Raw genomic sequence first — 23,969 nt, forward strand, 5'->3', positions numbered from 1 at the left:
TCCTCTGCACCACTGAACTACCCCAATAATTGAATACAAAAAAAGATATATCATAAGATAAACTGGAGGGAGGGGGACAATCTCAAAGGAAAGACATTAAGATTACTACCAAATGGACAGATTGAATAGAGACTGGAATAGGGAGTCTCATTGGAAGATTTTGCAATAGTCTGGGCTTGCAGTGATGAGAACCTAAACTCATGGAGATAATAGAAGGGGAACAAATAGAAGAAATATTGTGAAGATGTAATTGACAAAACAAAATAACTATCTGGATATGTGTGAGAGAGAACTGAAAATATCTTCCAGACCAACAAACCCAAGTGACTGGAATAATGGTAGTAACTTCATTGAAAATAGAGAGTTTGAAGATAGAGGTTTACCTTTGGACCAGAGATAAGTTAATGTTTGTTTCACAGAGAGGTTTCTCTATTAGGCCACAAGGGAGTCCATTGAGAAATCATCAAACAGCTGGGAAAAATTTTTTTGAAAATCAAAGATGTTGTCAACATAGGATACTGTTCAAGGCAGAATCAATAGGCAGGAATTCTTCTGCTCCAAATCTCTGGTATTGGTTTTTTTCAACCTGTGATTGTAATAACTATCTTACTAAGCTGATATACATGATACTGTCTGGCCCTTTGGGATCCAATGTGAGAAAATGCAAAAATTAGTCTCTGCACCTCACCCAAGTTCTACCATGGGATTTGGCTGAGGTTTCTGGAGACCTCTGTTTCTTTTGTATCTGTTAAGAAAAGACTAAAAATGGGAATCAGAGGTTCTGAGTTTGAATCCTGACTCTGCTAGTGTGACCTACAGAAAGTCACTAAAACCTTTTGAACCTGAATTTCTTTAGCTCTAAAGATGATCTTTAATGACTTCCCCTAGCTTTAAATTTTAGGGTGCTTCAACTATCTTGCCACTTTGTCCTTTTGGGTCTAAAGCCTCTAATGAAGGACCAATAAGTTAGAAAATCAAATCTAGGTTTCCACCCCCTTTATAGAACAGTGGCACCTAGTTTTATTTTATTATTTCTTCTGCCATTGATTACTCCCCCCCGCCCCCACCAAAGCACCTGGGTTCTAGAATTGAATGCAGTTGATAGCCAGGTTACTAGAAGACCCTGTGTGCTTCCCCCATACTCCATTCCTTTATGACTGAGATTACTTGTGTTTCAAGTAAATTGACATTAATTTTGAGAATATTACTCTTCTCATTGAGATAACTAGAACCAGATGAGGATGTGGTGAAACCCCAATTTAGTATCAACTTTCTCTGCTTAAAAAAAATACTTGTAATGCCATGGTATAAGAATCTCACAGTGAGGAAAAAATCCTCTCCTAATGTAGATCAGCAATGATTCTTAAAAAGAGGGTCAGTTCTTCCTCCGAACTCTAAGGTCTTTCTACTTGCTGCCTCTAAGGCTTTTTCTTTCCCTTTAAATTTGCACACTGTACCTAGCAACCTGAAAATGAATAATGTAAGTGAATTAAAAAAAATGTTCTTCCATATCACTCTAATTAATAATGAAATTTCTTGGTACCTCCAGAGCTTCAGTCTCCTAATCTATTGGATGGGAACACTAGTACTTGCTATACCTATCTCATGAGATTATTGTGATATAAGTGGTTCTTTTTCTTGACAACTCCCATTTCAAATTTCCACTTGAAATATTACTTTTGAGGGCAGCTAGGTGGTGCAGTGGATAGAGCACCAACCCTGGAGTCAGGAGTACCTGGATTCAAATCTGGCCTCAGACACTTAATAATTACCTAGCTGTGTGGCCTTGAGCAAGCCACTTAACCCCATTTACCTTGCAAAAACAAAACCCTAAAAAAATTACTTTTGAATGTTTTATTTTTCCTGCCCAGAGGTTTATATGTGAGTCTTCCAATGATATGTTGCTGTAGAAGGAACCCTAGATTAAACATTCGAAGACCCCAGGTCTTGTTCTAGCTCTATCATTAATTTTCTTTGTGAACTAGAACAACTTCCCTTCTTTGCAACTCATTTTTCTTATATGCAAAATAAAGTTTGAGGGGCAGCTAGGTAGCATAGTGGATAGAGCACCAGCCCTAGAGTCAGGAGGACCTGAGTTTAAATACAGCTTCAGACATTTAATAATTGCCTGTGACTTTGGGCTAGTCACTTAACTCCATTGCCTTAAATAAAAATAAAATAAAATAAACTTTGGTTTGGTTCCGTTTACAGTATGTTGAGGTACCTTCCAGTGGTAACATTTTATGATTTCATAATACAAAAGATATGCTGGAATCTGGAAGAATAATTATAAAACATAATTACAGCTCTTTTTATTGTTTTCAAATCAGAGATAAATTTTTCAAGCATTTAAGCAAAATCTATTCTGAAATTTTTCTGCATTCTCCAATCATCATAGGATCATAGGGTAAATTCAGGCTAAGTAGAATGCAGAAATCACATTGACTTGGTTACAATCTAACTTCCCTAGAAGTGATGATGGTCAAGTCACTGACATTCTTTTTTTTTTTAGGTTTTTGCAAGGCAAATGGGGTTAAGTGGCTTGCCCAAGGCCACATAGCTAGATAATTATTAAGTATTTGAGACTGAATTTGAACTCAGGTACTCCTAACTCCAGGGCCGGTGCTTTATCCACTGCACCACCTAGCCTCCCCTAAGTCACTGACATTCTTCATTGGTACTGTGAAATTTCTTATGGATCAGTAGAGAATCTTCAGAACTCTGTAGAAGTCTCCTAATCTTATTGTAGTTGGTATTACCTTAGATGCCTTCAATATTTCATTCTTGTTGTACATGCTTCTTTTTTGGGTCCTGATAAAGATGCTAATGAATCCTGCTTTTATTAACAGAAGTAGATCTTTGATTTCAGCCTCTTCAAGAGAATGGATTGGGTGTAGTGGAGACAATCCAGGATTTGGAGTCATAAGGCTCAGATTTGAGTCTTGCCTCCATCATTTACTAGCTGTGTGACTTTTCAGTCAATTAAACTAATGAACCTCATCTATAAATTAAATTGAGTAAAAGTATGTCAATCTTCCACTTGTCATTATCAATATCACTTTTCTCTTTTGTATCATTGGATGCAGTTAAGGCCCAATAAGTAATGATGATAAGAAAGTTTGAAGTAAGTAGTCTCTAAAAGCTTTTTGAGCTATACAATCATATTATTCATCCAACCAGTCTTGCTTAGGTTGGCTGTAGGTATTTGTGGTATTACTGGCTTCCAGAGAGGAGGCACCACAGACATACACAATTGTGCTTACAGCAAGAGGTTCCTTAATCTAACAAAACTTTGGTTAGATTCTTTTATTAGGAAGTTCATATTGATTGATCTAATGTAGTGTTTGGGATGCATTTTGAGTGCATTGGCATGTAGTAAGAGCTTGAAGCTTGGGCTATAAATATTAACATATATGTATATATATATTTCATAAATGTTTTTATGCTGATGTATTTAGCTCAGCTGGAAATTAAGGCTATAGATCAATATTTGGTGTTAAGCCTTGCTACAGTAAACCAAATCATTTCATATGTCTTCTAATATAATCACTGAGGTTTCACTCCTTGGGATTTAATTGCATCCAATGATGTCTTTTCTTTGGTCCAGAGATAAACATGATATCGATGGTGACAAATGGATGATTGGTACACATCTACTTAATTTAAAAAGTCAGTCATCACTAAGCTTTTCCAAACTCATTTAGGTTCAATGCTTTCTTCCTATTTTTGGTAGTAACAACTCACAATTTCTATAGCCCTTCATGGTTTGCAGAAAGAGCCTCCTGCTTCAGAATAGATAGATATGACAAGTACTAGTCTTTCCATTCAAAAGATTAGGAAACTGAAGCTCTAGATAATAAATAGTCAAGATCACACATCTAATAAGTATCTAAACTAGCAATTCAAATCCAGTATTGACATTTAATCTACCACATAATGCTGCTTCTACTGTCAATATGAAAGGTCATCTCTCACAACATTCAACATTTTCAGTCATAAGCAATTCCTTTTTATGTGAGCTACATATATGTTTACTCCAGGAAAGCCATTTTCATCCTGTTTTGCAATGACCTTTACAGGATGGTCACAATGCCTGAGAGAGTACTCAAAACCTAGAATTCCACTGATCCATAAATAGTTATTTTTTCCTACTATATATTTAGGGGATAGGGTCTAGACCTGGAATTTCATGGTATAAGAAACTCTATCAATGAAAGTCAGAACTTCCTCTGTAACTTAAATCTTCTAGACTTATTTAGAGCACTAAGCAGGTAATTTGCCCAGGGTCTTATAAATAGTATGTGACAGATGTAGGGCTTAGATTCAGGTATTCCTATTCCTAGACTGACTCTCTATTGACTGTGCTACTATATAGTAATAAATCCACACACATATATACATATTTACTATTTCTTCATGAATTTGTGGATATTCCAAATATATAAATATAAGATTCATTTATATATAAATCATCTAAAATTATTTTATATTCAAACTTCAACAAATTCTTTATTATTTACTTTCTTTGAGGAGAAAAAAGACATAATAACTGGTCAAAATTAATGAATACATAGTTCTAAGATTGACTCAAAATTCAAAGAGTATCCCCAAATTTAAAACTGTAATTGGTTAATCTTTTGGGCTGGACAATTCCACATTGGACTTCTATCTCTTTTAAAGAAAAAGCATTAGGAAACTTGAGACCATTTGTAATGAGGAACATAACAAATTCCAAGTCAACTACAATACTCTTCCATAGGCCAAGGCCAGAGAGTTTATGTATGTATGTATGTATGTATGTATGTATGTATTTATTTATTTATTTATTAGTTTTTGCAAAGCAATGGGGTTAAGTGGCTTGCCCAAGGCCACATGGCTAGGTAATTATTAAGTGTCTGAGGCCAGATTTGAACTCAGATTCTCCTGACTTCAAGGCCAGAGAGTTTATTTCAAGAACATCTCAACATGATCAATGTCACTTGATTTACCAGGTTTATTGATGAAAATGTGTTTATCCAGAGCAGCTGGAAATGCCAGATATACATTGACATTCTATGAATTTGAATGTATTTATCTTTAAATTTTTGCTGGGGGGGTAATTCAGTATCAATCAAGGTTCTCTCTCACCAAGCAAAATTTGATCATAAATTCCATTTCTCCTGTGATCTAGAGGCAGCAGATTGAGACCGAGACTCAGAGGTGCCTGTAAGTCAATAATATTAAGGATATGATCAATTTTCTTCTAAACATTGTAACTCTTTTCTTTAGGAGTGGTAAATTGGGATATTTGAGGGAAGATGATAGATAAAAATCAATATATTAATATATAGATATATGCATATGTGAATTTATTACACCCATTCATATATGAACACACACTCACACACACATAATCATCTGGTTGGAGTTGGAGTTCTGAATATTATCTTCCCAGTCTTTACATCCAACAGGGTTGAGAGGATTATGGGCATTTGTGTATCCAAGGTTATATTTCTAAGGTGGTTTCTAGCTGGAAGGTCAGGTCCTAGAAAAAGCATCTACACTCAATTAAATTTCATTTAAATTTCATGAGTATTTATTAACTACTTTTTATGTGTCAGATCCTGTATTAGGCACAAGAGAAACAAAGCCAAAAAAAACAAAATGGTCTTTGATCTCAAGGACCTCACATCTACTAGTGAAGGCCAATATAGGCACAGATACAAAACTCACTCTATTCCTCCCAATCATTTTTCAACTTCTTCAATGATGACTTCTCATTCCCACCACTCTACTGAAGATATCCTCTCCAAGATTATCCATGATCTCTTAATTGAGAATGCCGATGATCTTCTTTCATGGATCCTCCTTCTAGAGCTCTCTATGGCATTTGACATTCATGACTCTTCTTCCCCTCACCCCCAACTCCCAAGGTACTTTCTTCACCTTAAGTTTTCATGTCTTTGTTATCTCCTACTTTTCTTCCTACTTGTCTGACAATTCCTTTTAAGTATTCTTTGCTCAATTGTCATTCATTTCTTGTCTTCCAACTATGGGTGCCCCAGAGCACTCTCTCATGGGCTCTCTTTTCTTCGTTTACCATATTCTATTTCTTGGTGACTTCATCATTTGCCATGGGTTCAGTTCTCACCTGGATCCCTGTGAAGATGATTTCTAGGTTTATACATCTAGTTTCTAGTCCTGTATCACTAGCTGCTGTCCAAATAGTTCCGGGTGGATGTTCTATAGGCACCTAAAACTCAACATGTCTGAAATAGATCTCACTAAACCCTTCCTTCTTACAAAACTTCTCTGGTTTTTTGAGGGTACAGCATCTTTTTAGTCAATTTAAATTGTGAATTCATTTTCAACTTTTCCCCCTCTCACAAACTATAGATGTCAAATGGTTGATTCAACCTCTACAACATATTTTGCGTCTTTATTTCCTGTCAACTAAAACCAACCAAGTTCATGTCTTTATCATATCTCAACAGTCTTCTAGTTTTTTTTTTTTTGCTATTGCCAAAAAAAATCTTCACTTCTCTGTTCAAGAATCCCTGGTATCTTACAGCCTTTAGGATAAATTTTCACAATCTGGATCCAGTCTTCCTTTCCAGGTTCACTTCACAATATTCCTCCTTTCTATACTATGCTTTCTAGTCAGACTGGAACTTAACGCATCATCTACTACTACCTTTGCAAAGGCTATCATATACTCATGGAATCCACTCACTTTTGTATTTTTAAAGTCCCTAACTTTCTTCTAGGTAGAGCTCAGGTACCATTTTCTGTAGGAAGACTTTCTTGATACACCTACCTGGTATCTCTCTCCATATTAAAAACACTTCTGTTTCATTTTTCATTTAAAAGTTATATCTTCTCAAAAAAGGGAAAGCTCTTCAATAACAAAGATTTTTGTCTTCATTTTGTTTTTATAGCCCTACTGCTTGATATAATGCCTTGCCCTTAGCAGTTGCTTAATAAGTGCTTTTGGGATTGGATTGGGGTGCTGTTAGTTGCAATTTTCTAGATATTTTTCTTGCCAGATTCTGGTAATCTGCTTACTTACTAATTAAGTCTAATTAAAAACAGGGGAGAAATTGGAGTGATTTAAACTGCTAGAATATAGACTTATAAAAAAAGAGACATTCAACTCTCTTCTCAGAAGGTTGAAAAGATGTCTGGCCTAGAATTAACTGAACATACTATTTGTTCAGATGTTTATATGATTTGATCAGATTTAGAAGTCTAAACAACAACAGATGACAAAATCTTCCTAGTGTCTTGGACTGTGGTTTAATCACTTTAGGGAAGAGGGGAAGGGAGAGAAATTTTTTTTTTATAAATAGAGAGAATTGTTACTGTTCAGTCATTTCAGTTGTGTTATACTCTCCCTGATCCCATTTGGGGTTTTCCTGTGTAAGATATTGGAGTCTCCAGTTAATTTTATAGATGAGGAAACTGAGCTAAACAGGGTTAGGTGATTTGCCCAGGGTCACTTTGTGCAATAAAAAAATTTCTCTGTAAGAGAAAAGAAAAGAAAATATGAAAAACTAGGGCTTTGAAAAGGTAGTACAAGAATTATAATAAGACTTAGAAACATTAAGAGAGGGTGAAGGAGAGAATTTTCTCCAGGTTAATAGAAACCAGGCTGGCAGCTATTTTTGCAGAGATGATAAGAAAAAGATTCTGTATCTAAAGAGACAGCTGTCAGGCTTGAGAGGGAAAAGAACAAATATACAGGGTTGAATGACCTTGGTCAAGGAAGTTTGGTAAATCTTCTCTGCCAGTCTTCAAAACATAATATAGAAGGAGGTGCCTAACTAGCCTTAGATCATTTAAATACTAATTTTTCTGGGCAAGACAAGGAAACCAAAAAAAGAGGGAGAGGGGAGAAATGAAGCCAAATAGAGCTCATCTGGTATTCTTAAGACACCAAATCAGTAAAAATTCTCTGGTTTCTCTATATGGCAGGTCAATTCTCTAGAAGAATGAACACTGAAAGTTGGAGAAAGAAGGAGGAATTAAAAATGGAAAACAAGAGAGGGTCAAAAATTGGGGAATGCCAAAATGGTAGATGGCAGGAAATTGTTACTATTGCTGCAGGAAAAGAGAAATCAGCAGAATTCATTCATATTGAAACCACACTTCTTCCTGGTTTAGTTTCCCAAGTCTCACATACAAACATTTAGAGTTTTCTGTTTATAATCTGGAAAGTTCTTACAGAATAAGCATATATTTTTATGACTTATGAATTGTGACATTTAATTTTCCTCATCAATATTATTTCAAATGTTATTTTATTAAAAATGGACTGAGGCTTATCTATGCCCAAGCAAAATTGTACATCAAGTGATTGTTGAGAAAGGTATCATGATTTGCATTTAAATTCAGTTTTTTAAAAAGAGAAATTCTGCCACCTTCTGGACAGAAATCAGAGAACTGTTTCTTAGCAACCAACAAACACTCATGAAATCTTGAAAGAAATGCACATTCATTTTAAACTTTATCTTTTAAAAAAAAAGGAAGAACCTTGGTTAAAATATTTAAAGACATATCTGACTTATCTGAAATATTCAATTGTCTCTTGGGAATGCTTAATTAAGCAGAAAACAATCTTTATATTACAGAAAAAGTCCTCCTTTTAGTTTTTAAACTTTTCCAACATATTTTTCCATGTACATTTATATTTGTAATTCAGCATTCATCCAAAGAAAGCTTTTCATATATCGTACTTATTACTTATATCCTATCTTTACTAGCAATACTTCTATGCTTTGAATAAATATAAAAATAGAGTAAAATGGCCACTAGAGAAAGATGAGATTTCAGCTCTGATTGAATGAAAGTAGCCATAAAAGCACAAATGGAAAACCCTACATTCATTTCCAGGACTTGGAGCACTTAGCGAAATGTAAATAAAGCTCTCATAAAGGCAGAGATATAATAATTACCAGGCATAATGGTTAGCAAATGAAGACATTTGAAAGGAGATTTTAGGAATAAACAGAGAAAGGCTGTGGGAAGATATAGGACACATTACCTGGATTTGACTAAAGAGCCTAGATGTGGTTTCTGGTCTTGAAGAAGCTTAGCCAACTGTTTCTGCAGAGCCAATTCCTTACCATGGGCTTCTTTAATAAATGGATGCTCAAGGAGATGTGTGACAGATGGGCGTTGTTCAAAATCCTTAATAAGACACCTAGTTAAAAAAATAACAACAAAAATAATATTAGCTATTTAGTTGTGTATGTACTTAATGTAAGTATTTGAAAGAAGGTCCTATTTCCTTAATAGTACCTAAATATTTCACTATTCATAGCAGTTTTTAAATTAATATCTAGGATAGGCAATACTTAATTTACTATCTGGGTTCATTTTTTTAAAAATAGCACAAAAACCAATTTCTTTTTTTAAATGCAATATATTGACAGTTAACATTATTTCCAACTATTCAAAATATTTTGAGCAGAACACAGAGAGAATTGTTTTTTATTACTGAGATAAAATTCCTTCAAATAATTGTTTTCATTTAGAATCTAGTTGATCAGTCTACCTACTCATTTTTAGTTACAAAGAGAATGGGACTTGGCCTTGAGTAGAAAACCAGAATATAGAAAGAAAGTCTCCTTACTTGATCTTGGGGAAATTCATTTAGGAGCTTCCAGCAAAGAAACAAATCAAGGCAGGGCAAAGTTCAACCCTTGATTTCTAACGGGCTTCTGAAAGAAACCGATAAACCTGAATTCTGAAAAATAACTGTCTGCAGTATAACTCAGGTAAATTGGAATGAAATAATCCAAAAAGGAGAGAGGGGATTAACCCACCTTTTCAAAATGATGTTACATCTAAGCTCCTCCTGCTGCTAATTGGTATAACCACCTTTGAGTTTCACACTCACTATCATTTTAAAAGCAGACAATGACTTAAAATTGCATGCTTCATGCCCCAGAGCTATTAAAGATGATTTTGACACAAGGAAATTTCTAGTAAGATGGACTCTGATGAATAGCCTCTCTAATTACCATGGCATTTCCATACTGAAAAGCTATAGGAAGCAATTACAACATATTTGCTTTTAAACACTTCAAGACTTAAACACAATGGGCTTTGGAATAAATTGTAGGTACTATTCTTAATATAAGTTGCTTTAAACTGTCTGACATACCCTCAACATTGAAAAAACTATTTTGGGTTATGAAATTCATTGATAAATGTTTAAACATCCTGCCTCACCTTGAATATTTTTGAGAACATTTAAGCACAATCCCTACATTAATCCTTTACCATTAAACTTACAAAAAGTCTTAAGCCTTTGTCACATTCTCTGGAACTGAAAGAAATTCTGCAAATTTCTCTGCTGGTCAGTTCTACAATTGGTCAAGGGGAGATGAGTTTTGTGGATTTTTTCCCCTTCTCTCTATCTGTTAAAATAGCTTTCAGCTAGGAAATCCAAGAGAATCTAGATTATCTCCATTCTGCTGACTGTGGGGCTATAAATATCACCCCTGGTGCTTGCTGAGAAAGAAATCAATCATTGAACTTTTACAAGTGGGAGGAGGAAGGTGGTGAGGAAGAGGGATCTTTTTTATAATTCGTGTGTGTGTGTGTGTGTGTGTGTGTGTGTGCGCACGTGCGCGTGTGTCTGTGTGTGTCTGTGTGTATGTGGTTGCTTTTTAAAAATATATTCAATTTGATTCTCCTAATTCTTTGCAGGTCTTCCTGCTATGTGTACATTGTGCACAACAATGCTTCAGGGAGTCATTTTGTCAGGGAGGTTACACAGATTGCAATCCCTTTGGATTTCAGACTTCAAGACTGAATGTGGATGAAAAAATCCATCTGTCTATGGTCAAGTTGGTGATGAGCTTCTCAGCACTTAAATGGGCTGCTCATTGAATGACAGAGCTATAGCCTGACCTGTTATTGGACTCATTCTCAAAGACATTCCAGACTGCGAAAGTATCCTAGAGATTTGAGTTTTCCTTAATCTTGGTGCCCTCCCTCCAATAATATCTCCAATTTATCCTGTCTATAGATGGTTTGTACATAGTCATTTACATGTTGTCTTGCCCTTTAAATAGTGAACTCCTTGAGAGCAGAGTCTGGTTTTTTTGTTTTTGTTTTGCTTTTCTTTGTATACCCAGTGCCAGGCCAATAGTAGGTACTTTAATAAATCTTGTTGACTTGATTTAACTTGTGCTCTCCTTGGGGATGGGATGGGAGGGGAAGCCTTTAAAACTCAGGGTTAACTCTGCCCATAGGAGGAAGATCTTAATGAAGGCTAAGTGAAAATGAGGGGGAAAAAATTTTTAAACATGTTTTTCATACCTGGAAAAGTTTGGGGTAGGGTCTGAACATGTGATCTCATTAGGATACTTTGGTGAGGTAATTCTCTGTACAAATTCAAGTCTATTCCTTCTTTGCAATTTATAGTCTTACAAAGCTGCCTAGAGTACTAAGGAGTTAAGTGACTTATCCAGGTCACACAACCTGTTCACTATCAAAGGAGGGATTTGAACTCATTGTTTCCTGGCTCTGAGGCTAGTTCTTTAGTTACCCAAACTATTTAAGTCCAAGTTTGAGAGAGATCTAGAAATATAAATCAGAGAGATGACTTTATGAGGTGAAGGTAAGGTGAAAGTGAATCTGAAGGCTGGTGAATGGCCTCTTCAAAGGTACATGGAGGGATGATGGAGAATACTGTGAGTAGAGGAACAGAAAGAGGAGCAGTTTGGCTAGAGGTTTGGCAGCATTAGTATCCGCTGCTTTAATACAGCCTTTCTCTCATAATACATTAAGATAAGACTTCTGGTCATTGTGTCTGAGGATGGAAGAAAAGACAACTTCAGTCACAGCATACAAAAGGAGGAAACAAAAGGAAGCATCCTTCTAATACTCTGGTATCTGTGCCAGCTGCCTTATATGTGAGACTACTCCATGACAAAGGCTATTTCATTCTTCAGTAACTAACCCTCCTTGGATACAGGAGAACAAGGGCTAATCTCCTCCTGAATTCTATTCTTAGAGTATTTTGAAACTATATCTTATTTTAAATTTTAAAAATTTCTTGAAAAACTATGCTACTACCATCATTTTTCAAGAGAAAGCAATTTCTCAGTACCTCTCTCCCCACAAAACAAAGAATTTTAGAAATAGTGTGAATAAACAGAATCATGGACCTTGAAGTATTAGGGACGTCAGAGACCAACTAATTCAACGATTTCATTTTACAGATGAGAAAACTGAGGTTCAAGGAGATTAACTTGCCCAAAGTTATAGAGGTAGGAAGGATCAGAAGTAAGATTTGAATCCAGATCCTGGGCCACACTGTCTCCTTTCCTCTAAAGGAGGAAGGAAAAAAGAAAAACCATAGGGAGGTATATCAATTGGAGGTCACTTAAAAGATCTAGGAAAGGAAGGTAACTAACAAAACCTTCTTCTTTCCTTTATGACTAGGAATCACAACCAAGAGGTTTTTTTTTTATTTTACTAGGTTTGCATCTAAACAAAGCCCTGCTCATGAGAATGATGATAATAACTAGCATTTACATAGTGTTCTAAGGTTTGCAAAGGGTTTTTAAAAATATAATTTCATTTTTTTCTCATAAAAATATCCTAGGAGATAGATGCTGTTATTTTTTCTATTTTACAGATGAGCAAACTGAGGCAGACAAAGATAAGGTAATTTGTCCAGGGCCATATAGCTAGCAAGTATTTGAAGTCACATCTGAACTCAGATCTTCCTGACTCCAGGTACAGAGTCTGCCCTCTATACTACCTAGGTGTCACTGTGGGGAAAGAATTGCTCATTATGAGAAAGTTGTACCTTTAGAGTTGTAAAGTGAGAGCTAAAAGTTAAAAAATAGAATTGTTGTGTGTTCATCCAGTGGTGCTCAAGGTTTGTTTCTTAAAAGACTATGAAGACATCAAGCTGGCCAAGAAATCTTAATACTCTTGTAAGAAAATATATCCATGTGGAAATAGGAGGTGGGCTGAGAGCAATTTATCATTCTTCTGAGACTATTAATATTTGCTGTTGCTCAGTCATGTCTGACTCTTCATGACCTTATTTGGTGTTTTCTTGGCAAAGATACTGGAGTGGTTTGCCATTTCCTTCTCTAACTCATTTTACAAATGAGGAGACTGAAGAAAATAAGTGACTGACCCAGGGTCACACAGCTAGCAATTGTCTGATGCCAGATTTAAACTCAGAGTTTCTTGATTCCAGGTCTGGAATTCTATCTTCTGCATCACTATTAACTTCTCCTACTATCAATAATTCACACTTAAAAAAGCTTAATAAGGTTTAGAAAGCACCTCCTTCACAGTACTGTGAGGTAGGAAATGCAAGTATTTTATTCCTATTTCACAACTGACACCACTGAGCTTCAGATCTGAACCAAAGATCAATGTTCTTTTCTCTCACTTACCACCTGACCTCTCAATTAACAAAGAGACACGAAGCTGTAGACTCTGTTAGAAATAGCTATCCAAAGATGAAGATGGATTCTGGGTATGAATTAGGGGATAGTTTCATATTTCAAAATACCATTTCATTTCCTATTATTCATTCCTCACTTCTATGAGAAGTGAAATGGAGGACACAATCTATACCTTGAAGAACCTAGAAGACCTAAACACATGAAATATCTGGAAGAGAAAAATGCAAGGTTATAGCATTTATTTATGTTACCAATTTATCTATTCATCTATGTGTCTGTCTCTCTGTTAATCTATCTATCTATGGCAAAGCAGGTCAGAATGGAGTCAGAGAAGATGAGTCATGATCTGAGTCATAATGTAAATTATGGATATGGATTGGAAGAAAGGAATTAGAAGGGCACCCTAGTTTGGGGGAGCATAAACACAGCAAGGAGAACATAGAAAATATGTATATCTGGAATGGTAAAGACTATCTTGGATCCAGTCATTAAGACTTCCAAAGTTGCCTCCTTAGAAGAGCTTGTAGCTCAAATTTGTTTAATTCTTTTACCAACATAATCAAGGATACCCTTTTCCCCTTATTCAGAGCAATGTTGATGCTGTTGCTGGTGGTGGTTAGTGAGCATTCATATAGCTGTCCTTTGGGGAAGCACTTCCTGGGCAGAAGTGGTCAGCCATCCTCAAAGGTCATCTAACTTCCACCACAGGGCTAGCAAGCCCTCCTGGCTGATGTAATAGGAGGGAGAGATGGGAGGCACCTTATCCCAGGTAAGCTGAACCATCATGATCACCTTGACTGCCATCTCCCTTTTAGACTCTGATGGAGACAGCACAGGTCCCTGAACCAAAGAACCTTGGAAAAGCAATATTTTCAGCCCAGTACTCTCAGATATTATTCTAAGAAGAAGTCCCTGTGTAGACAGTTAGGCAACTGCTTCTGCAGGGGCTACAGCCACAGCTACTGAAGATCCAGAATAGAAAGTTCTAGCCATCATAATCTTTGACACTGTCAGAAAGTTCAACATCAGAAATTATATGATTTTTATCAATGGAATGACATTAAAGAAGAGATATTAACATCTTTACCACTTTACCCCAAGGACCCTGGAACTTTTCCATTTGACTTGCCATTGAGACCTTCTACTTGTGTTATCTTTCTCATTAGAACAGGATCACCTTGAAATTACAGATTGCTTACATATTGCATAATGCATATATGCATATTCCTTTGCGTATAGTAAGCTCTTAATAAATGCTTTGTTCAGTCCATAATACTTTTAAGTTTACAGAGTGTTTTACATATATGATCTCATTCAATTCTCATAGTAACCTCAAGAAGTATTATTATCTCCATTTTACTGAGGATGAAGTTGAAACAGAAAGAAGTCACTTGCCCAACTTATTTGACTTGTAAGTATCTAGGCAACATTTTAAATTCTTGACCAACTAGGTCACCTATGCTCTCCAGGGAAATGTATATTAATGATAGAAACCTTTACTCATTCTTTAGTTCATCATTTCTTCCATGTCCACCTCCTGGGGAATGGAGGAGGTAAAGAGTGATTTAGTAGAATTGGATGGGGTGGGAAGAGAAATAATAGATCTTCAGCATTCCTAGAAATATATTTTCAAGTTGACAGCATGGGAGATAGTACACAAAAGATGTATAGAGAAACTTGTCTGGTGTCTTACGTGAGACTACAGAGAAATGATGAAGCACCCATATACTTTAAATTTCCTTGATAAAGAAAGAATGGCACATACCAGACTGGGTTTGAGAGACAGAACTTTTCCCATTATGTATTTTCACCTTTTAATATTACATATTTTCTTCTAACATATTGACTGCCTGAAAGTATTTGACAAATGTTTATCTCTTGCAATGCAAAAAGGGTGTCATTTTCTGTGGGGCATATTGCTAAAGAAATGGCAATATGTATTCTTTGTAGATGCCAGCTTTCTCATCTGACTGAGGTTAGGTGACAAGAAAGCTAAAGGCTGATGTTGTTGTTATTTCTTTGGAAATGCCTGTAGAAAATTGCCAATGCAGTAAAGTAATGCTTTCTGAATCCAGGGAATGCTGTGATCAAGACTACTTTTCCTTTATCTATTCAACTGGACTCTCTTCCAAGGAAAGGTAGAACATGGAATTCATTAAGTGATGACAATACTTCAAGTTGAAAGCAATATGTTCCGTTTCCCTCTGTCATCTCATTGTTCCTATTGTATCTGATTTAGACCCATTCTTTAACCTCACTTGATTAGTAAAGTCTATGTTCTGGTGTCTCTGTGGTTCTACTTGGAGGCAAGGTGCATAAAACTATTAGTACACTGGAATTGAAGGCAGGAAGACCTGAATTTGAATCTTGTCTCAAATATCTACCATCTGTATGATTGTGGTAACTTAATTCTCTTAACCTCAGTTATCCCCATTGTAAAATGGTTGTAATATAGCACCTATCTCAAGGATCAAATGAGAAAATGTGTAAACTATTTTTCAAACCTTAAAGTTTTACCTAAATGTCATCTATTATTAAAACAATTCACAATTCAGGCTGCAAAACAATCCTTTAAGGCATATGTTGAAAGACTATAGACTGTTAGAGCTATAAGGGACCTGTTAGTAATTGTATTCCCATTCATACTTGGTGCTGTTCCTTCATGGTTGTGACATAAACTCCTGGGAATGACAAGTACATGATAGGTTGCTTGAACATGAAGGAAAAATAAGAAAGGAAGCAAGAGATGCAAATTCATGCTGGCCTTGATGAAAGTCAATCTATTACCTCATTTGAATTTCTAGTACCTTCCATCATGCTTTCTTGGCTGAAAATTAATTCTCAGAATTCATTAGTGTCACCACATTAAACACAGGTTGCAACCATTTGCTGTTCTCTTAACAGCCTGGTTCCTAAGCACTGTTTCCACTTTCCCACAATTACCAGTCAAAAAAAAAATCCAAAGCATTCATTAACAAAGAACAAGCAGGCACCTCCTTGCAGAAGGAACCAATGGCAGCCATACATCCTCTGGCTCCAACATGATAACATTGTTGAAGAAACAGCAGTTCTATACATGAAAACTGCCATTTTGTTACAAGAAAATCAGATGCTTGGAAGGAGGAGGGGAATGGAATGGGGGGAGGTGATTTATCAAGAATCACAGTCAAATAGGGACATTTGACCAAGAAAAATAATGCTGAGAAATGCAATGAGACCACAATGGTGAAAACCCCTCATTCATTACACACATGGGGGAAGGTAGATAAGACTCAGGATTTGTGCCTTTTTCTCATTTTCTTTCTGGTTCTCCTACTGAAGGCTCCTCTGCATTCTAAAATATTCCAATTCACACTAAAGAAAACATTACTGCTCTATTATTGTATTATATAAAGTTACAGCATCAGCAATCATCAAATAGAAGTAGGAGAAGAGGATGGCCAAATCATTGGAAGAAGAATGCCCTCTATGATCTACACTCACCCTGTCTCCTTCAGTATAACAGTTCACAGTGCCTTCTCTTGAAAAGGAAATATCTCTTCTTCAGGGTAAGCTTCAAGCTATATGTAGGTTTTTTATAGCTACCCTGAAAAGACAGAATCACTATGCCTGTGTGTGTGGACAAAAAGAAATCGACCTGAGAGACTAAAAATAAATTAAGCAGTTAGTTGTAAAAAATTATTTTTCAATTAATAAGCACTTTTTTCTCTTTCCCATCTTCCTAAAGAAAGAGAAAACTTTGTAACCAAAACACCTAGGCAAACAAACAAGCAAACAAAAAGTGCTTTTGTTTTGGTTTTGTGACCCATGCCCAAATATGCTTGCACCATTCTGTGTGTGTGTGTGTGTGTATATAAACATACCTCTCTCAGTTTTCTTCATCGTTGATCCACCAGAACTGTAATTGAACAATGTACTAATCCCTGTTCTTAAGATTTTCAAAGTTAGTTGTATATTTTTACAGAGTTAATGTTATAAATTATTCACCTGGTTCTGCCTACTTCACTCTGTATTAACTCATACAAATCTTCCAAATTATTCTCTTTGTAATTTCTTATGATACAATAGTATTTCTTTATATTAATGTGCTATAATTTATTCAGTAATTCACCTTCTGATGTGAATCCCCTTAATTTCCAGTTGTCACCACAAAAAAAATGCTATAAATAATTTTTGTTAATATAGGACTTTTTTCCCTAATTTTTTATATTTAAGCCTGAAAATGGCATTGTTTAATGAAGCTATGGTTTTACCAAGTTTATTTAAGTAATAGGAGCATCAGAGTTGGAATTTAACCCCAGGTTCTCTGATTCCAATTTTTTTTTCCTCCTCTCTTTCCTTATCTCTTTGGGATAAGAACTAGTAGTGTTACCATTGGGTAAAAGTGGTTATCATTTTAACATTTTAACAACTTTTGAGACACTGATCTAAATTGATTATTAGAATGGTTAGACCAATTCATAACTCTACCAAAAGTGCATCAATGTTCTTGTTTTCCCACAGTCACTCTGATAGTTGTCATTTGCCCTTTTTGTCAACTTTATCAAGCTGATGTGCATAAAGTAGAACTTCAGAATTCCTTTTAATTTAAATTTCTCTAATTATTAGTGATCAGGACTATTTTTCATATGGCTACAGGGCTTGGATGTTTTCTCACCTTGAATGTCTATTAGGTAATTAATCTTAAAGAAAACCAAATGATCTCTTTGTTTTGTAAAATATCTTTTTCTTTTCACAATGCATATGTCAGGGCACAAGAGAATGAGAGAACAGAAATAGAGAGAATAGAAAAAAGAAACCTGATGGGTAGCACAGTGAAAAGTCAGAAAGACTGAGTTAAGTCTCAGACTTAAAAAAAAAAGTCTGTGTGACCCTGAACAATTCATTTCATTTCTTTCTGCCTCAGTTTTCTCATCTTTAAAATAGAGATAATAATCATACTACTTTATGTGACACTGGGCAAATTAATTAACTTGTCTGAGACTCAGATGCTGATGGCATTGGGCTGGATGACTTTTATAGTTTCATTAACTTCTAGAGTGATAATCATATAATTCTAAGTACATTTTCCATGAAACAGCATGTAATAGTTGACAGAGAATGGGGTTTGGGGTCAGTGGGCCTGGATTGAAACCCTGTCTCTATCACTTATTATTTGCATTATGTTAGGCAAGGCATTTCTATTGTCTGGACCTCAGTTTCCTCTTCTGTAAAATGAAAGTATTAGACTAGATTATCTCTATGGCACACACACACACACACACACACACACAGACACACCAGCTCTAAATCTATTATTCTATGATCCTGGGAATTGGATAGACACACAAAAGGCAAACCAACAAGAATTGAAAGCTCTGGCAGTACTAGGGAAAACACGAGGATCATATTAGAGCCAGAGAGAAAACAGAGAGTGTCAAGAATATAAATTCCTGAGACTTGAAGTCAGGAAAATAACCTTGAGGCCCAGACAGGACACAGAATCTGAGATGCTATTGTCTCTTTGCCTGTTTGTTTTTGCTAACATTTCAGGGTCATATATTCAAAAATGAGTCTGGGAAGATGGGCCTGGGAATCATTCTCATCAGCAGTCCCACTCTGAGCAATATAACCAATTTGGACCAATTCCTCCATTTCCTTCTTCTTTTGATAGATAAACACAAAACGGAACCTCCCTTTACTCCCAGGCTTCTTTTTTCCTCTGGAAACAAACAAACAAAAAAAGACAATATAGGCTACCTTCGCTCTAATGATCAAGGCCTTTCAATAATTTTGTTTGTTGATAATCCCAGTGAAACCTTTAGACCTCTTCTCAGAATGCTTGTTGCTTACATTCATAGTTGAAGGAATATTAGTTAGAGGTTAGTAAGAATAAGGATATAATTTTTTTTTCATCTAAATGAATGGACCCCCCTGAAACATATCCAAAGTCTCTTTGGTGGTCCATGGATCTCAGGTTAAGAACTACTGACCTACAGGGAGGCACACAAATTCATAGGAGCCTCATTGGGAACAGAAAAGCAGATGTTGAAAAGAATGATTTTCTCAAATTATATAGTTCTTCATAAAGAGCTGCAAAATCAGAGAAGTCCACCACATCTACCTTCTAGAAAATTTAAAATTGAGGTATGGTTACTATCAGATCACTAGCCTCAAAGGTAGCTTTCATGTGGATAGGTTGGTTAATAAAACTCCAGGCTACTTGCTTTTAGTAAGGACAGCAGCTGAAGAGTCACAATATCTCAACTGTTCCTTATACAAGTTTGTTTTCAGTGCACACCTTTGTTTCCTTCAGCATCTCTCAACTATGATGCCTAGCTCCCTTGACAGTACCTCTGTGGACCTGGCTCAGTTGAATACATGAAAGGTTGTTTACAGTCAGACAAAGCACATTTGTTCTTAAGACCTAGGGCATGCTCTTGTTATCAAATGCAAACTAGCACCTTTCCGAGATGCTGGCAGTCAGGAAAGACCTTAAGAAGGTGATTTCTAAGACAGATTGTCAAATAGCTTGAGGTCAACAGAGACCTAAATATTGTTCTAGAGATCAGCTGTAGTGTCAAGAAGTTAATTCAACTTGAGACTGAAGATGACAGAAGGTAAATCAAAGAAATATAGTCAAGGTCAATAATTCAACAGGTAAGGAAAGAGGATTTGGGGGGTGGGGTGGGGAGAAAACCTTTTTAAGAACTGTGGAACTATTTTCTCTATGCAGAAATAGTACTCAACCACAGAAACTATCAGACTAAGATACAGACATTTCTATTTTTGAATCTATTCTAGGATTTCTCCAAAAAGGGGAAAAGTAAAGAAAGTACTCAATGTAGGATTACAAATTGGGTTCAGGACAGGAAATTTATTCCAACTTGAAGTAAGCCAAGATAAGCACAAGAGAATCATAACACACATGACAGAATGACCACAACAATTCAATAGCTCATACATCACCACTAGTATAGTTAGCTGAAAGACTAATATGCAAGCCTCAGTGGGACATAGATAAATTTTTGCAAGACTGATAATTAGTCATTTCTCATTTCACTTCTATTTAGCATAACCAAATTAATCCTATCTTTCCTCTATTAGTCTCTCTTGGATGCCTACTCTTCTCTTGCTACCAACCTACTTCTGCTACTTGAGTAGCATCCCCTTGCTGCTTGGGTTCTAGGAAAGGGGTCCTTTGTAGCTCTTGGCACTTCAAACTCTCTAGCTCTTTAGAAATTCCCAAGATTGATGGAAGAAGAAATCAGCATTGGAGGCAAAGGTAGCTAGAGAACAATGCTGGCTGGTTACAATACTAGTGGAAAACTGAACCTACCCTCTAGGTAGGAAGTCACAGCCTTACATCATTTAATTAAAGTATAGAAAGACCTACCTTTATTCCTAGCTGACATCATATTTTACCAATAGGAAGCAGTAGCTTAGAAAGGTGTCAGACAAAACCTTTGTTGTCTTTGGAAAATTGAAAAATATTTGGAATTTTGGATGAGAGAATGGTTTTGTGGGGGGGGGGTGGAGTGTGGGGATGGGGGGGGATCAGGTATTTAGATGGCACAGTGGCTAAGAACACTGGAACTGGAGTTGAAAAGACCTGAATTCAAAACAGGTTTCAGAAACTTACTAGCTGTGTGACCCTGGACAAGTTATTTTGATGCAGAGAATTATGAGTGGAGAAAATTTATAATCAGAAACAAATTCTGCAACCTTTAATGCTGTTAAATCTTGTTAAAGGGTAGAAGGCTCTTTTCTCTTGATACGTGAATTGACTTCTATTGTTGCATTGTTAAATGAAAAATTTGTATCCTGTCTCCTCATTCCCAACCTCCAGCTTTCAACCTTCTACCTGGTTTTGGTCACATAAGGTGGGAGGGATTTCTCCTTTTGCCCTTAGATAATGGGCAAGGCTATAAAACCTGGGCTGGACCTCCTCTCAGGCCCAGTCAGATCTCTGACCCAGTTAGCTCTCCCTGACTTATCTCTCTCTCTCTCTCTGTCTCTATCTCCCAAGCAACCTTGCCTAGACTTTTGTTATTCACCCTGTCCTAAAGTACTTGATTCTCTGGGAGAAGGAAAAGTTTTAACCTATTTACTTTGTAATAATTTGTAATAAAATCCTAAACTGTTTTAAAATCCCAGTGAGCACTTGAATTCCTTTGTCTTTCAGTAACTCTCAATTTCTGTCTTTAATTGGTGACCCCAGAAACCTGCAGCTACAATTTAATCTCTATTTGCCTCAAATTTCCCACCTGCAAAATAGGGATAATAATAATAGCACCTACTGTTGTTATGAGGTTGTTATGAGGATCAAATAAGATAATAATTGTAATGTACTAGTTCCACAACAAAATAAGCACTAAAGAAATATTCTCAATGATTTATTTGTGTATTTATTATTTCTTTTTTTTTTTGTAAAGCAATGGGGGAAAGTGGCTTGCCCAAGGCCACACAGCTAGGTAATTATTAAGTGTCTGAGGCCAGATTTGAACTCAAGTTCTCCTGACTCCAGGGCCTGAGTCTATCCACTGTACCACCTAGCTGCCCCATTGTATTTATTGTTTCTGACTCATATGATTACATATTTAGAGCTAGGAAGAATTTTAATGGCCAACCACATCAAGATCCTCATTTTACTGATGGGGGACTTAAAATCCTAAAAGAGACTTGTCCAAGATCACAGAGGAATTAAGAGAGAGAGGCACAAATCTTCTCCCTCTAAATCCTGTGCTCTTTCCATTCTATGTTATTACTCTGTGATGAATACATTTTTAGACATTGAGTTTGAAGTACCAATGGAGTTGTTCATCAAGCAGTTGGAGATATGGAACTATAGTTTAGGGGAAAGATTAAGATATAAATATGTGGGATAATCCCACATTATGGTAGATTGAATTCATCAGACTAGAGGAGGTCATCATGAGAGAGTCTATTGGGAGAAGATAAGAAGACCCAGAATACCTTGGGGGATGCTAAAGCTTAAGAACTGAGTACAAAAAGGATTTGGAAAGGAGTTGTGCCTTGGAAACCAAAGGCTGAGAGAGTATGCAGTAGGAGTGGGGTGGAGAAGAAGGGTCAAGGAAAATTCAACTGAATTAGTTATTAATAGGGAGTTCATTGGCAACATTAAAAAGTTTGTAGGGAAGGTAGATTACAAAGGGTTGAAGAGTGAATGCTTAGCAGGAAAATGGCTGCAGTGAATGAAGTCTATTCTTTTTTGTGTTTTAGCATTGAAAGGGACAACAAAAATAACATGTTAATTTGAGTTCTGTGGAGCATGGGAAAGGTAATATATGTTTAAGAATAAGGTAGATCTTCAGGAGGAAGCAATTGAAGATAAAGAGAGAGAGAATGGTTGATTAATCATGCTAAAAGAGAAGGGAGAATATGAGATGAGTCACACGGAGCAACATTATGTTTTCCAAGGAGAAAGGCTATGCCATCCTCTTAGCATGGGGCAAAAGATGAAGGATAAATGAAGATGGGAAGAAAGGATATGAGGGAACTCAGACTAGATGATCTTAATCTTCTCTGGAAAGTTTGAGGTAAGGTCCTATGACAAGAGAAAGGGATTTGGGGTAAAGTAGGGTGATTGAGGATAAAAGATTTAAGGTTTGGAATATTGGTGTCTGTAATTGACAGTCATTCAGAGTTAAGCAACAGTTTAAAAAAAAGAGATATAAACTTTAGAGTTGGACAATTTACCAAAAACTTCTGCAATTTTAATTCCATCATCAGAATCCTTGGGCATTACTATTTTTGAAAGTCTTGCTAATTCCCTTGATTTAAAATCAATTTCAATTTTGACAAACAATAATGGTTTGTTTCACAGGCCAGGCTCAAATACCCTGAGGGCATGAATTCTAATTCTACTCCAGATACCACTTGCCTTCGTAGACTAAGCAAATCCACAACCCTCTTTATTCCTTAATTATCTACCTTCTTCAGTCCTTTTGTATCTGATTGGAACAAAATAATTGAGTTCAGCCTCAAAGCCTATTGTGTGGTAAGCACTGTGAAGGACACACTAGAAGTGAAAGACTTAACTTTTGTCTTTCAGGGTGCTTAAGATTTAAAATAAGTTTCTAACAAGATAAACTCTGTTCACCTAAAATAAGGAGAGAAGACATGAGGAAGAATAAAATCAAGTACCAAATATGGGGTATTTTAAACAGTAAAGGAACTTTGCTATGGGTAAATCCAAAAGAGAAGTCAGTGGGGAGTTAGATTTTTAAGAGAAACCTACAGAGGTAACCACTGATGCTAAAATAGGAATGGACCTTAGAAATTATCTTATTCAATGTCTGGGGGGCTTCAGGGTTGTTTACATTTTATTAAGAGGCTTCTTCATCATCATAAAAGTTAGTTTGTACCTTTCTAGAACCATACTAAAGCCTAGGATTCCAGATTCTGATCCAACAATTCCCTGGAGGGAAAGGATCATCTATATTACAAAATCACAGAACATGGAAGCTGAAGGTGACAATTTAGTTCTAACCATGTGTGAACAAGCCAGCTCAACTGCTACTTTCTGTGTGATCATGACTAAGT

General features: G+C 36.1%; 1 protein-coding gene across 1 annotated transcript in view; it reads right to left on the bottom strand.

Annotated features, from left to right (window-relative positions):
- MYO3B (myosin IIIB) overlaps positions 1 to 23,969 on the bottom strand; it is a 567,258-nt gene that overhangs the window by 336,609 nt on the left and 206,680 nt on the right. The window contains exon 9 of the mRNA XM_074212806.1: positions 9,023 to 9,181. Coding sequence (XP_074068907.1) covers positions 9,023 to 9,181 — 159 coding nt within the window. The remainder of the gene's footprint in view (positions 1 to 9,022; positions 9,182 to 23,969) is intronic.

The sequence above is a fragment of the Macrotis lagotis genome, chromosome 1, assembly GCF_037893015.1.
Source record: "Macrotis lagotis isolate mMagLag1 chromosome 1, bilby.v1.9.chrom.fasta, whole genome shotgun sequence".
Classification (NCBI taxonomy): Eukaryota; Metazoa; Chordata; class Mammalia; order Peramelemorphia; family Peramelidae; genus Macrotis; species Macrotis lagotis.